This window comes from Excalfactoria chinensis, chromosome 7 (genome assembly GCF_039878825.1).
Source record: "Excalfactoria chinensis isolate bCotChi1 chromosome 7, bCotChi1.hap2, whole genome shotgun sequence".
In the NCBI taxonomy this organism is placed as follows: Eukaryota; Metazoa; Chordata; class Aves; order Galliformes; family Phasianidae; genus Excalfactoria; species Excalfactoria chinensis.
The window spans coordinates 11,603,187-11,619,470 of NC_092831.1; the positions used below are offsets into that span (position 1 = coordinate 11,603,187).

Consider the following 16,284-nt stretch of genomic DNA (forward strand, 5'->3'; position numbering starts at 1 on the left):
TTTAATGAACTGATTTTACTGACCTCTTCCAGGTTGATCAAGTTATCAAACTCAAACACAACTTTTCCGAGATTGATTTCAAGGCCATCAAATCACTTACTTTGGGCAAGGTCACAGGTAGGTTTTACTCAAAACATTCCTGAGTCATCATTTATAATAGCGCTTGAGTTAATCTGTGTTGTGTGCTGGCTTTTTAAGAGTTGGATTTTTGTGCGTGTGTGTGTCTGGTTTAGCTGTAAGGGTTATCCCAAGCAGTCTACTACTCTTACTTATATAGCTCATCGGTGCAAAAATTTGGTAGCTTTACTTGTTTGTACTCATAGCAGTGTTAGCTTCTCCCATTGCTCACTGCAATAAAGTGATTCATTTTGCCCACGTGGCTTCACAGGGTGGCATCTTGGCCTAATGATATCATTTTGCTGACTGTAGCTTGCTCCTCTGAAGCCATTTCTGTTTCCTAATGATAAGAAGAACAGCACTGTGAGCCTTCATCCTCTCTACCCTTATAGCACTCCCTGTCCTTTTCTATTTGAATTCTGCAAGGAATATTTCTGTTACATATAGCACTGAGGGCACAATTTTGCATGCTCTGTGCATGTAGGTTTTTTGAATTTACCCTTTCATACTGCAAAGCTATTACAAGACCGGGACAGCTTGGCCAGAAATTTGGAAGTTACAACTCTATTTTGCTGTCAGGTTACGTCTTATTTCCTCATGCGTTCCCAGTAAGATTCTAAATTTGTCCTTGGTTATAAAGATTTTAGTCCTTTGTTAGAATTGAACCTCCATGTGAATCTCGCCATCTGTTTCACTACTTGAATTTATATGCTTTATTAATAGCACCCAAAGCCTCCAGGACTGGTAGCTAGACAGAAAGAATAGATGTCCTCTAATGCCTACTAGTGCAGTGTAATTGTATATAATGATATCGGCGCATTTTGTACTGCGTAGGTTAAAAACAGGAACCGATTTGCCCCTTATTTAGAACTGGTGTTTGTGTAAAGATGCAGCTTTCAAACTTCTGTGAGTGGGTTTCAGGACCTGACACTTCTCAGCCCAAAGCAGGGCTGAACTAAAATCTCATTTTGTCAGGTTTCATCTGTAGTGCTGAATACAAGCATTGCTCATATCGTGACCTCTGCATAAAACTTCACCTATAGATAACAAATCAATAAAAGCAAGGCTTTCTAACCAGCAGATGGAAAATAGCACAAAGACCTTGAAACATGTAACCAGAAAACGTACAAGGTGCAACTCAGCCTTGTGAGAGAAACTAGGTGTAGTCACAAAAATAGGAGTAATTTTACAAGTTTCGGGCAATGTCAAAAAGCCCAGATGTATCTCTGGGGGTTTGGCATTCAGTTCCACTGAACACCACAGGTATGTCTCTAGATAACTTTTAATGGGTATGTCCTTCTCTATTGTTTTTTTTTTTTTTTTCCTCTTTTCTCCAAAATTTCTAGATATTTTCAATTAGTATTGATAAGGTAGCAATAGTTTTCTGTAATGACACTAAAGCAATAAACTCGTTCATCCAGCTGATTTGGAAATCTTATTGCTGTACCAAAAATCACACAATTAATCCCAGAAAGTCAATTTAATTTCAGCCTAATCCTAGATCTGGTTTCTTCTTCATATATTAAATGAACTTCCTCAGACTTTTCTGTCAGGAATTCATCTGTTGAGTTAAATCTGGCAGCTGCTAAGGAGAGTCTTTACAGCCTCCCTGAATTGAACATCACAGTCTTCTCTAAATCTTCTCCAGGCTGAAGAGGCCCATCTCTCTCCACATTTTCTCATATGAAGAATGCTCCTGTCCTTTAATCATCTTTGTAAGCCTTTGCTGGGCTCACTATAGTAAATCTGTGTCTGTCTTCTGCTGGGAAGCCTAGAACTGGACCCTGTACTCTAGTTGCAGAAAACTCATGCAGGGTACAAAGGGAACAACATCATCTGTCTGCTGGCATTGCTCTTCACAAGACAGCTCTGGATGCCAGGAGAAAGTCGGCCACCTTTGCTGTGAGGGCACACTGCCGTCTCGTCATCAGCTTATTGTCCACCAGTACCCCTGGATCTTTCTCTACAAAGCTGGTTTCCAATTAGTATTGGTGGATGAGGTAATTCCTAACATAAATATAGGCCATTTTCTATTTTCGTAATTGAACTTCCTTTTTTGACCATTTTTCCAGCTTGTCAAGGTTCCTCTGAAGGGTGACACAACAATCTCATCTATCAACCCTATTTTGTGTCGTCTTCAATCTTACTGAAGTTGGAACCTGGCCACACTTTGTCATTTTGGGAATGTAGAATTTATATACGTGTCCATTCATAATTTATTTCTACTGTTATATGGGTAAAATTTTAAACACAGATTTTTCTAATGATGGTTTCCTGAAAGGGGAATACTGTTGACCTAAGCCAATATTCTTCAGCCAACTTCCTCCTTGTTATTGTTCATCAAGTTCTCGGTAACAGCATCAACTCACAGAGACAGGAGATCCAGGCTTCAGTTACTTCTTGTAGTGCTTATTTTGAATTTAGGTGCCCAGTAAGTAATCTTTGTAATATAACCATACAGAAAAGCTGTGTTCTACTTATTTGTGCAATACTTATCTGAAATTCTGTCTTCTAACCTGCCAAGACTGCACATTTGTTGCTCCAAGTTTGATTGTGGTTACTTAACCTACATTATATCAATTAATGTCTTTCTTGACACCACTGTTCATTTTCAACTCGCTGAGAAATTTGAGAGCTTCTGGATTGACATCACTGATGGACGAAGGAAAGGCAATAGATATCACGTACCAGGACTTGTGGAAAGCCTTTCACATGGTCCTGTATCACATCCTTATTGCTGAATTGGTTAAATACGCATTTGAAGGCTGGGATAAGGAGAGTTGGTTGGATAAACACAGCCAGGGCATTATGGTCAACAGAGAAGGCTGGTGGAGGCCAGTGAAAAGTGGTATCCCCCAGGACTCTGTCTCAGGACCAGCACTCTTTAACATTGTTATCAATGACATTGACAGTGGGATTGAGCGCACTCTCAGCAAATTTGTCAATGACACCAATCTGAGTGGTGCAGTTGACACAAAAGAAGGAAGGGACACCAACCAGGGAGACCTTTATAGTTTTGAACAGTCCTTGGGAAGCATTCAAAGTCAGGTTGGACAGGGCTTCTCTGGGCAGCCTGATCCTGGTGGGTGGCAGATATGATGATCTTTGAGATGTCTTCCAGCCACAGCTGTACTGTGATTCTGTGATCTCACAAGATTAAAATCTCTTCCTCAATAGACTTTCATATGATTACCATGCTGAGCACAGCTGGAACTCCTGAAAAGCACAGGTTTATGCAATGTCCAGTTTTTGATTTCCAGCCCCTTCAGCCACTTTTGACTTCTTTTAGTCCAAAGCTTCATACACTCTGATACTTTTTCCTGCCTTTGAAATGGTTTTGAATGGTCGTGCTACACCCAGCTCAGAATTGCAGGAAAAAGCCTACATTTAAGGCAGAGGGGTATCACCCGGAATTCAGAATATAAGGACACGCAGTGTGCCACAGACTGCTTGAATGACCTTGGGCAAGCCATTTATCTGCCGTTACAAAGGTAAGTAGGCATTTTATTCTCAGTGGAATCAATCTAAGCTATAGCATCTCTGTTCTCTATCAGTGAAGCCTGGATATTAGAACATTCCTACATCAGAAAGATGCTGTGAGGATAAGAGCATAAAAGGTTGTGAGCTGTTCAGATCCACAGTAAAGGGGCAATATAGCTTCCTTAGAAAGATCAGTCTAAATATAAATGTGGCTCTGAAGACAATGGAGTAAAAAGAAGCAGCATTCAAATAGCCAACGTTTATTTGTTGAAATCCTCCTCACAGTATCCAGCAGTGATACAGAAATATTATTATCCCATGGTTCATTGACACTTTTTTCACATATATAGAGCAAAGACACAAAAGGACTTATCCAAAGCTCACTGCTATTGATGGAAGTCTTTCCCTGGACCTCAGAGAGTACTGGTTCCAGACACCAAGAGGGTTGCACAGATTTTGGCAAAGCCTTAGTGAAATCTTAAACAGAATCCCTGTTCATCTACTTTTAGCGGTCTTAGCAAAGAACATCCTGTTGTACATCACCACTGTTGGCAATTTGATCTAACAAGGAGACTGGTGCTGCTTTAAATAAGGGACAGAAGTACATGAACCTCAAAGGCATCAAATCAACTTTGAAAGGCATCAGTCAATATTGAAAGGTGTCAACTTTGGCAGGTGTCAACAATAAAAGGTGTCAATCAAGTTAAAGGGCATCAATCAATATTGACAGGTGTCAATCAACTTTGACAGACGTCAATCAATAGAGACAGGTGTCGATCAATCAATATTGACATGTGTCATTCAATTTTGACAGATGTCAATCAACATCAACAGATGTCAACATCAACAGGTGTCAACCAACATTGACAGGTGTCAACCAACATTGACAGGTGTCAATCAACATTGACAGGTGTCAATCAACATTGACAGGTGTCAATCAACATTGACAGGTGTCAATCAATATTGACAGGTGTCAATCAATTTTGACAGGTGTCAATCAAAATCTACAGGTGTCAATCAAAATCTACAGGTGTCAATCAAAATCTACAGGTGTCAGTCAACATCAACAGATGTCAATCAAATTTGACAGATGTCAATCAGTATTGACAGATGTCATTCAACATTGAGCAACGTCAATCAATATTGACACGTGTCAATCAACATAGGTTACTATGTAGACATCTGATCTCAGATGCACACATGAACATAAGTGTGGATGCATAAGTGCCCTCTCGCCCACCCTCTCGCCCACCCTCTCGCCCTTTCTTGACCCACCAACATGAATTACATAAGCCTTGGACATAGTTATACTTTATATTTATTAACCATTTGTTAACACATGTACAGCTCTTCCCACAGTGACTAAGTATTAACCCTTTAATCACAGCAAAAAATTTCATTACAGCTTCTCACCTACTATGGAGAAGATGTTTAACTTAGCAATAGCAAGGAAAGACATTCTGTCACACAGATTGCCAGACAAGTATATTCACCACCATACTTTACTGCAGCATCTTCCCCCCTTAAATACATACTTCCTGAGATGTCTTCTCCCTGCAAAAAATAGCTCTTGCTTGTGTTAGAGGTCTAAAATAGTTTTTCTTCCTAATAACCTGGTAAAATCTTACAGAAAAACAAAGTGGCTACTTCAGTGAGACATTTAGTCAGTAGCTGACATTACTTAAAATACAAAGCTCTCCTAGTACAAGCACTTCACACATTCCACATTCTGAGCCAATAATGCAATCCTGTCCCAATTAGGAGTAAATCCATTCAAAATTGCAGATACTAATTAGACACTTATTTAAACATGTTTCTTTTATGATGTTGTCTAAATAACTGTCAAAAGTTATCTAATTCTTTCTAAAAATTTCATTTTTGGAGTATATTCTTGCTGCTTGGACTGATCTTAGCTGTCTGCTTATTAGAAGGGCATGCATTCTTTTGCACATTGTCTATAGGTTGTTTTTTGTCATATTTTTTAGCATATTTTCTTTTTATAGATTACGCTTTGAGCTCACGCAGAATCTCACATGGCTGGCAATGTTGTCACAGATTAAGATCAAATGTCAAAAATTTTGACATCATAAATTTCACATTGCAATTCAAAACACAGTTTTATTTTCAATGACAAGCTGTAAAAGCTGTCTTCTAGAAAAAACATCAATTGCATGCCTGAAATTATTTCTGCTAAGCCTAATGAAACAAATATCTCCTATCTACCTCTTGGCATTAAATGTTCAATTGCTAGCAAGCAAAACATGAAATTTTCTGCCCATTCCTGGGCTAACTTGAGAGAAAAAGTACTTTGACTGTGTTCCCCCCAACCTTTGCTGTTTCAGAACAGAACTTTCCCAAGTACGCTGAATATCTGGTCCCCTACTTCTTGCTCAACTGCATCATCTTCTTAAGAAAGAAGCTTCCTTTTTTTTTCCCAATGAAAATATGGATAATGAACAGTTAAATTCCACAAAGGATTCCCTGCACTCAAGTTGTTCATCTCAACACAGTTACATCCTGTTATAAGCTCAGACTTACATTATTCTTACATGGATTCATAGGGTGTAACACACATCATTCACATCCAAGTTGTAGCAGTCTCTTGCTGAGTTCAGTGACAGACCTGCTGTTTGAAAGACAGAACATGCACCTCAAGTCTTAGAAACCCATACCTGCCTACATGGAATTTTTACCAGAAGGGTAGTTTTCAGTTTGTTCTTTCTTCTCATCCAAATTTCACAGCTTTCCAACAACAATTCATCTCATTCTCATTCATGCAAAGCTTACTTTGACAACAGACAATGGGAACTGGCCCTTAATTTGACTTTAAAAAAAAGCCTTCAGCAGTGTTCTTAGACTTTTCAAGCTACTGTACCATGAAAAAGGAATTCATTATCTTGTAAGTTCTACCTTTAAACATTGGGGCAGAACAGAAAATTTTGTTCGCCTGACGCCTGAAAGATACTAACAAATCCACCTTTTGAGTCAAAGTTAATAAGGAAGGAAATGCTGAGAGTACAGATGTTTACAAAGGATTTTGCAGATTCAACAATGGTGACAAATACTGCAAACTGGACTTTTTATTTTATATAAATCTTTGTGCAGAAACTTGAAACTGACTGTTTTGTAAGACCTCTGCCAAAACCTCATTAGAAACCCGAATGCAATATTTCCCTATGTTTTCCTACAGGAAAACAAATGTGAAACTATGTAAGGCTGCAGGGTTTTTCAGTGTTAAAATCTTACTGCTTACTTTCACATCTATCTGGCAGCTGTTCAGTTGTTTGCACCCCAGAGATTGTCCTCGTAACTCCTCTGACAGTGATGACTTACAGAATTAAACTCTATAATCCACAAATCGGTTATAAAGCAGGTACTTTCATTTCAGCATTGCGCAGCACCAGGTGAAAGGGGGATACCTCCACCAAACTTGCACCCCAGCTTGTAAAATCATGACACAAATATAGGGAAAACTAATACATAGTGATTTCCCAGAATTCAGATACATATTCAATAGTTCTTTAGCACCGTTATTTCCCCCCTTTTCTTCAATCTAGCAGGATTTTTCTGCTGCTAGATTATTTCCTTTCCAGTGTGTGGCATCTAGCTGTTCTGCTATTCCCTTAATCGCACTTTTTGTATAATTTATAAATCACTGTTGATTATAATAGATGTAGTTAATCCAGTCTACAATTGTCTTGATTGTCACCCACCAAAACAGTGACTCAAATCCTGCAGCAAATTGATTTCTTGTTTTAAATTTATCAGGGACACCTGTAGGGTACCCTGACTGCTCTAAGCTCCTTTTGGCTCTTCCAGAGAACCAGAAAAGAAACCTCTTTATCCTGCTTCCCTAGATGCAGTTTCCCATTGCAGTTTGCACACTGCTTTCCTTCCTCCCTGGGCTCTTCAAGTCCCCCACCTCTCCCTGAGGGGATCTCTGGGTCCTACGGCCCTATTCTAGCACCACAACAGTAACAGCTGTTATTATCACCAGTTCCCTTACTATCTGTTTATCAATCTGTTTTGTTTTCATATGTTCACCTCTTTTCAGTCCCGATATCCCTGTTATACCTTGCCAGTCCTTGCCTTCTTCAGCCTGTGTCTATCCCAAACTTTCTCACTTTCCAAACTCTCATTACATAGCATCCTATATCATTATAAACATCCTATTTCAGTTTCACCTCCTTCTCTCCAGAAATGTCCACTGCTAACACTGGGATTGTTCCACTACTCTTACAGGATCCTCAAATATTTCATTTCCTTGTTAAAAATTTCTAATTTCTCCACTCTTGAGTGGGGAATTTACATAGCATATTTGTCCTTGTCCCAGTGGGACCTCCTGTAAGGGGTACACTGAGGTGCTGGTACAGCTACTGTCTGGGAAAGGAAAGTTTTCAATATCTCTTTCACATTGTTTTAATTCTCTCCTGAGCCCAGCATGCCCCCTTTTTCTGTGAAATGACCCTATGTGCTTTACCATTTTCTCTCACTCTCATTTTCTCTCATTCTCTAGAGGGTCCTTATCATCAGATCCATATTTTGGCCAAAATACTGATTTTCCCTGTAGTGGCTCTCTAGGCCCTATCTGTACACAGTACTTAAACATCTTTTCCCTATCCTTTTTCCTGGTTTTGGGATCATTTTTCCCCATCTTCCAACTTATACACTAACCACCAATGATTACAGTATTTGATAAGGGTATTCTTGCTTAGAGTCCCTCCTGGTTTCCCAGCAATATCCCTCCAATGTGCTAATATACATCCTAAGGGAGTTTTCTTAGGTATCTCTTTCCCTTGTGTTTCCCCATTACTCTGTTTTCTATTGATTCGTACATACACAAGGCGGGGAAACAATGGTTCAAAACAAATTTCATAAAGTTAACACATAAAACTGGAGGTAACACAACCCTATTGTTTCTCTAATCTGAATCTTTATCACACTTAAACCACAGTATTTTTCTACAACAAAAGCAACAGGGTCTTGATACTAATTATGGTTTGCCTTTTGCAGGCTCTTTTCACCACCCAACTCCATATGCACTTCACTATTATGTGTGTTACAATTGCCACAATACTAACAAGAATTAATAAGTCACAATACTAAGAGCAATTAATAAGACAAAAACATACAACATATAATACAAGAGACCTTTCGCTTCGTCCGTCCCCGGCCGTTTCCCTCGCGGGAGGACGGAACCGCGAGTCAGGACTCCGCACTCGCCCCGCAGCTGGGCTGCGTCTCACTCACACCACACTCACACAGACTGCACAAGACCTGTCTTTACACAGTTCAAGGTACAAAATTCCTCAGAAAATATCAAAGTTGTTGGTTCAACACTTAGTTCAAATGTACAGTAACAAGTGCTTATAAGAGGTGTTAATAATGGCCAAATGCACAACAATTCCCACTAATACAGTTAGGAAAACTCAGGTCAATGTTGACAGAATATTTGCTATACTTTGTCACCAACCAACCCCTTAAGGGGGAGCAATAACTCTCCTCATGCACACATGGTAATCCCGGTGTGACTTGAACCCACAGCTGAGACTGCCTTAGTGGGACCTGAACCCATGATTGAAACAGCCCAGAGACCACTTCAGTGGGACTTGAACACACAATTGAAAGGGCATTGATCGCGATTCCCCAACCAACCACCCCAGGCCCTTTACCAAAGGGGAGAGCTTGACAGCTCACACCTCCTGCATAGGACATCTCCTCTTGACTTATGGATTCCCCTGTTCCCATAAAACATACCTTATCCGCCGATAGAGGATCCTTGTCTGCTCCCACAGTGATCGGATGAGGAAAGGAAGTCCTTCTGAGAAATTTGGGGTGCACCAAAGCCGTCCCCTCTCTCAGCTGGTCCTGCCACCAGAGTGGGTCCCATCTGGGTCGCTGAAATGACTTACAGAATCGAACTCTATAATCCAGAGGTTGGTTATAAATCAGGTACGTTTATTTCAGCATTGCGCAGCGCTGGGTGCAAGGGGGTAGCTCCACCAAACTTGCACTCCGACTTGTAAAATCATGACACAGACATAGGTAAAACTAATACATAGTCAGTGATTTCCTGGAATTTGGATACATATTCAATAGTTCTTTAGCATGCAGACCCCCCTTTTGTTATCGACCTTATCAGGGAGATGCAACTCTTCTGATATTAAAACATCTAATCCCCTCCTCACCAGGGAGGGATGTCTCAGGGAGATCTCAACTCCTTATCAGCATCCTTCCTGCTCCCCCAGACCCACTGTTTCCAATCCTTGTTATTTTAATTTCTACATTCCTTTTCCAACCTACAGACTACCTTTAACTATCCTCCTTTAGCCCCCCTTTATTCTAAATTCCAACAGAGCATCTGTCTCTCACTTCACCTGTCAGTCAAGGTTCACCAAACTGAGCTTCTCTCCGTAAGACTCCTGAAAGACAAAGCTTACAGCATACCTTGCTTTGCTGAGATACAGCCACATTCTTCCACGTTATATTTCAAACTTCATGCATCTTCCTTGTGCTTTTCCCTCTGGCTGCATGACATCATCGATGCAGATCCTGAGTACCAAAATTAACATCTGATGATTTGTGCTGCTTTTGAGATGGCTTAGTATTTTCTTACACATGAAAGTTGATTATGTTATGTTACAATATACTATTTCAAGCTAGGAAAATAAACTAAACTTGAAAAGCTGAGAATCCTTATTTTCCAGCGTCACCTCCACAGATTTTAATGCTAGAATTTTTCCCACAAGCAGGTAACTTCTAAGGTTTTGAGTAACTACTGATACTGTTTTTATACACATTTGGGTTTTATTTTTTTCTTGTTTTGTTTTAGCCTGCTGTTTCTTTTCTTTTTTAATTGACCTTGCCACAAGACACATCATGCTACAGACCTCTTAGCAGTATGAATTTCAACTTCTGGAAAGTAAATAAATTAAAGCTTGGGGAAAGGGATGGTGGTTTCGCTGTCCTTTACCAGCTTTCCAAAACAACCTTTTATATTAAAACAAAGAACCAAATAAAAAAGGCATGTCTTTGAATTGACTTTGTCTTCATGAAATGATAATGAACACAGACACACACATTAATTGTACCATCTCATCTTCAGGCTGGAAAAAAGCACAGAGGCACTAGTTTGGATTTCGATGTAGATTAAGTGAAGTATATTTGTTTTGACTTCTGTTGTATTAGCAGAACAGCGCTAACAGACAAAACAACAGCCTAGCACATAACTAGGAAGATTCTTAGGAACTCTGATGATAAAAGTAAGGAGTGCTAATGCTACCAACATGATTAGGTCTACTGGAAAAATAAGTTAAACAATAGACACACCCAGAGAAGGCCAGAAGCCTATGTTGGTAAGCCTTCTAATACTGAGCTGAATGAATTGTTGTTTAATAGACAATAGAGAGTAGGATCCTACACAAAAAGAGTGGAGGAAGCAGAATACCTTAAAGATGCATCTGTGAAGGTGGTGTTCCTGTGTTACCCAGAAGTTGAAGAGGATCATCTCACAGATTCTGTGATGTTCAACTTTTTTTTTTTTTACTGTTTATTATTATTTTTTTATTGCTATTCTTCTAGTGTTTAACATCTACAATGTGCTTTCTACTGTCAAGACAGCAGACAAAAGGGATAAGAAAAGAAATGTAATGCAGTCTTCTGTTCCAGCCAACTTAATAGTAAGCCAAAGGAGAACCTAAACATTTGAGATCAAATGAAATAAAACAGTAATTAGTGTGATAAAAGAATTACCAATTTTTTAAAGCATCTTCCTAAAACTGACAATCCCCAGACCATTATCTTGTTGTGTTGCAGACAGTTTATCACTGGACCCTGAAGTCTCAAAGGCAAACGCTTACGGTTTCACTGGCTGCATGTCCTCTGTTTGGTATAACCACATTGCTCCCCTGAAAGCTGCTCTGCGCCATCCCAGCATTGCTCCTGTGACTGTCAAAGGTTCCTTGACTGAATCCAGCTGTTCGTCCCTAATGGAAGCTGATGTGAACACAGCAACCACAATATATTCCTCTTCAGGTATGTCCTGCCAAGAGGAGAAATGAAAATTAAAAGAAGAGCGTGAGATTCACTTTTTCTTAAAAAAAAAAAAACAAAAACAAAAAAACAAAAAAACCTGTAATGCAATTGCAAGAGTGTTTTAAACATTGGAACTGCCAAGTTACTTTCTCTCTAAGAATTTAAAGTGTTAAGAATGGGCATTAAGATTAACCAACACCACCTGAAAAACACATTGTACCGCATTACCCCCGTAGCATATAAAAAAAAATAAATCCCACGGTCATAGTGTTAACAGCATCTGAAGTATGTTTTTATGCCTCATTTGCCATTCCCATTCACTCTAGACAGATCCAGTGCTGCAGATCTCAAAGGAAAACATAAATGTTACACAGATTTCATATCCCAGTGGTGATCAGCAATAGGAATCTTACAACAAACAAGCCAAATCTGTTCCCAGTCTAGCAGAAAGGAGCAAAAAACCTTTGTACAAACCCCATGACACATATGCATGATGTCCGTTAAATGGCTGTACTCGATTCTCTCAGGATAAAGAGAAGTTACAGTACTGGAGCGTTACAAATAAGGTGATTCTAGCAATTTATGTCTTTCAATCCTGAGACTGCCCTCTGGGAATCTGAAGTAGTTTACATATGTGAATTTGTATGCAGAGAAGGAGACTCAGAGCAGCTGGGAGTGTCCTCACCACTAACAGGGGCAATTGAGTTGCTGCTTTAGTCACCAGCAGATGTGGCAAAAATCCTAATGACCAGAAATGGGTACAAATTAAGAGATGTTTTTTGCCCCTTGACCTATGAAGCCGCTTTGTCTTCTCTGAGAACTATTACAAGTTCATTGTATATCATGATTCCTTTTACATTTGTACTTGCATCAAATCTCCTTTTTCTGCAGCTTCTACTTAAGATATTCAACAGAAAACAGATGATGCTATTAGCATTCTGCTTAGAGAAAGAGCCTGCTGATTACTCTGAGCACACTCTGTATGTGCTGCTTCCCACCTCTGGCTCTCTTCTCCACACCCAGAGCCATCTGAAGTATCTGCTATGAAGCACACAAGAACTGTGTGCAGCAAATGCAATATGCATAGTAACACTGAAAATATATATACTCCTTGCCCTGTAATCTGTCACTCTGATGACCTAATTCTTCTAATGAGTTTAAAAAGCAGTAAGACCATCCTACAGGACAGGACACAGAATAGAAATTAGTATATTTGGACTTGAGTATTAAGGTTTTAGACTCAGTTGAACTCTCGTGTCAAGGGTAAGCACTGTCATGTCAGAAATGAATAGCGAACCAAATCCGTACACTTACTGCTCAGTTACCCATACACACACCTTCTGATTAGGAAACCCAAATTGAAAAGTGACTTACCGTGATTTTGATCTTTGTCAACAAAGATATATAAATCATCTTGTTCCTTGCTGAGATACTCTGAGGCACTGGCATTCTGAATGCTACACCTATGGAAAAGAGATATTGGGCTCTTAACTTTGTATTTTTTTGTATATTAAAATAATGGAATTAACAGAGTAGGTTCAGCTGGTGGAATTCTGATATAGCATCACAGAATCACCTAGGTTGGAAAAGGCCTACAAGATCATCCAGGCCAAATATCTACCTGTCACCAGTAATTCCCAGTAAACCGTGTCCCTCAACACAACATCTAAACATACCTTGAACACTTCCAGTGTGAGTGACTCCACCACCACCCTGGGCCAACCGAGTTCTTCATGCAATTAAAGTAAAGATGCAAAAGACAAAAACACTTTTGTTTCTGAAAGGCAGTTAGGACAATACAAGTCCATATTTTGCTGCATTTGAGCTGGACCTACCGTTCCAAAACAAAGAGGAACAACAGGTTGGCCAGAGGCTACCTTGCCTGTGGGATCTATGAGATGGTAGAGTTCAGTAACCTGAGAAGAAAGAAGAATAGTTATGACTGTAATCCCAAACTTCAGAAGAGATTTTACTTTAGTACAGTAGGACTGGCATTCAACAGATGTTAATTTTTCTTGTCATTAACTTCACTGGAGACACCTGGGGACTCAGAATACACTTCACCTGCATTTATGTGTAAAACAATATTTTTTTAAACCCTGTTCCAGTCCCACAAACAGAGTAAATAAGATGAAACTTTACCATGACTGTTTGTTGCTTGGCAACATCGCTACAGGCACCCAAGATCCAAATAAGGGAAATATAAATAGGTGTCCAAATCTGTCAAAATTAGCAGTTACATTCATAGTGATAACAGGTGTACCAGAGGCATTCAATTCATCGCTTTTGTACTTTAGCTCAAACGAGTGAGTTGCAGGTGTAGGGAATCCTGACACGTACATACATGCTGTCACCTCCTGATACAGAATAGTTGCTTGTGAAGATGCAAGAAAAGCTGGATTCAACTAACAGAAGAAATCTGTTTTCTGAAATGGGACAAAAGCAGTTACACTGCTGTAACTCCATTAATTTCAGCTAGGAATCTGAACTTTGACCCAGTAGTCATTTATAGAAAAGGTAGAAGAGCTACAACATCTAGAAACTTCTCATGTTGAAATTCATTACTGATACCTCTCTGCATTGAATTTAATTTGGCCGTTGCATTTCTGCAATGGAGAAAAAGACCTCTCCCAAAGAGCTGTCACAGGCAGAGACTGATTGTTGTTATACAAGTCAAATTAAACCTTGTGTCGTCATCTACAAATGTAGGTCAGAGCTACAGCCTTCCTGTCTTTTGCTTCTTTCCGGTATCTCAGGTATTTAAAAAAAAAAAAAAAAAATAGAAAAAGAGCTATGACTGAATAGAGCTCCCAACAGGCTATTTAACTCAGATTTCAATCTGTGATTTCTCTACAGATAAACAGAGAAAACACTTTCAGATGTTAGTTGTAAGCTTTTCTGTTTCCTCTTAAATACATCCTTAACAGTGAAGATGTAGGAGAAATGTTTCCTGCGAGCTTAGAGACCTTTCTGGTTTGATTTTCCAATACCCCAAATTGCATGTTTTGAATAGAGGTTACGATTCACAAGAGGACGAGGACACTTATAAGCCACAGAAAAAATTAAAATAGTTGATAGAAAAATAAACCTTGCTCTGCTTAACCAACTGCAGATCCTTTCGGGAAGACGGATGAAAGGGAGCCTCTCACCAATGCGGTCAGAAGCGATTCTGCTGTGATTGGAGGTAACAGCTTTTAAAGATTACAACTGAAAAATAACTGTCAGAGGTATTTTCTTGATTTAGTGGTACATGCCTATAAACAAGCTACCTAGATAGGAATGTACGCTGTGAACTACAACAATGGTGGGTATCGACCAAGTTAACACCACACCAATGAGAGCCCCAGCGCGTTATTCACACATCCTCTACTCCTTGAGCTCTCTATTTGCAAGTTGGTGTTATAGAGGAGCTTGTTAGATCATATGGAAACATCTGTATACTAGGGAAAGTTGTCTTTATAGCTTCGTGTAGAGTTTTCATTTTCCTTTAACAACCTGGAAGGCAATTTATCTCTGTTTATTTTATAGGATGCCCTGTAGGGAGCTGCCTTTGATAATATCTAGAAGCTATAAACCTAAGCATACAAGGCTCATGCCAACTTTCAGAGATAACACAGAAGAAAATACGACAGAGCAGGGATTTGATTGAACATACATACCTAGTTTTTTTATAAACAAACACACTGATCCAACTTTGCTTCCAGTGAAGTCAGAATTTGATCCAAATCAGAAGGTCAATTATGTCAGTGCTCACTACCCATGTCACCTAGGGAGACAAAAATCCAAACAGAGACAATCAAGAAGAGCATGATAGAGACAGGTGACTGTGTATAGACTAAGATTAATTGATCTGTCATATCCTCTCTAAACTGATACACACTGGCAATGTATTTATGACATAATTGAATCTTTGTTTTGTATTTTACCCTTTCAATCCTTCCCTTTTTTTTTTTTTTACCGCTCCTCAGGTGTAATAGCAGTTGTGATATTCATCATCTTTTGCATCATCGCCATCATGAGCAGATTCCTCTATCAGCACAAACAGGCGCATCGAAGTAGCCAAACGAAGGAGAAGGAATACCCAGAAAATCTTGAGAGCTCTTTTAAAGCTGACATTGACTTGCAGAACACAGTGAGCGAGTGCAAACGAGAATATTTCATTTGATGGACAATGCAATTTCTTTTTACTCTTACTCCCCTAAATGTTTTCCCACCCTTCCTTTCTTTCCCCATTCTTCCTTCCCCTGACTCTCTTTTTTTTTTTTTCTTAAAAAAAAATAATAATAATTATATATATATATATATACACATTTTTTTGCTTAATTTATTTTATTTTTATTTATTTATTAGTTTGTTGTTTTGTTTTTGTTTTTTTTTTAAAAGATCACCCTGCAAAAGAAATACTGACAACAATCACAGTGCCTCATTCTCAGCATAACAACCTGGCAATCACAATTTACTTCTGCAGCTCAAGAGACCTGCTATTCCACTCTAAACAAAGTAAGATCCACACATGCACCTGGTTTCTGCTATGACTACCTGGATGTTCTTAAGTCTCTACTTTTGTGTTTCTTGTGTTGTTTTTTCCCCCCCCCCTCTTGAACCAGTTAATTCACCACATTTACAATAGAGTTGGACTATGTAAGTAGCTGA

At 39.2% G+C, this 16,284-nt stretch overlaps 1 protein-coding gene across 1 annotated transcript in view; it reads left to right on the forward strand.

Annotated features, from left to right (window-relative positions):
* The window catches only part of CNTNAP5 (contactin associated protein family member 5), a 250,326-nt gene extending 234,463 nt beyond the window's left edge, over window positions 1–15,863 (forward strand). Inside the window, exons 21-24 of the mRNA XM_072341043.1 lie at window positions 33–117; window positions 11,413–11,631; window positions 14,744–14,815; window positions 15,600–15,863. Coding sequence (XP_072197144.1) covers window positions 33–117; window positions 11,413–11,631; window positions 14,744–14,815; window positions 15,600–15,796 — 573 coding nt within the window. The 3' untranslated portion in view covers window positions 15,797–15,863. The remainder of the gene's footprint in view (window positions 1–32; window positions 118–11,412; window positions 11,632–14,743; window positions 14,816–15,599) is intronic.
* The last annotated feature ends 421 nt before the right edge of the window (window positions 15,864–16,284 follow it).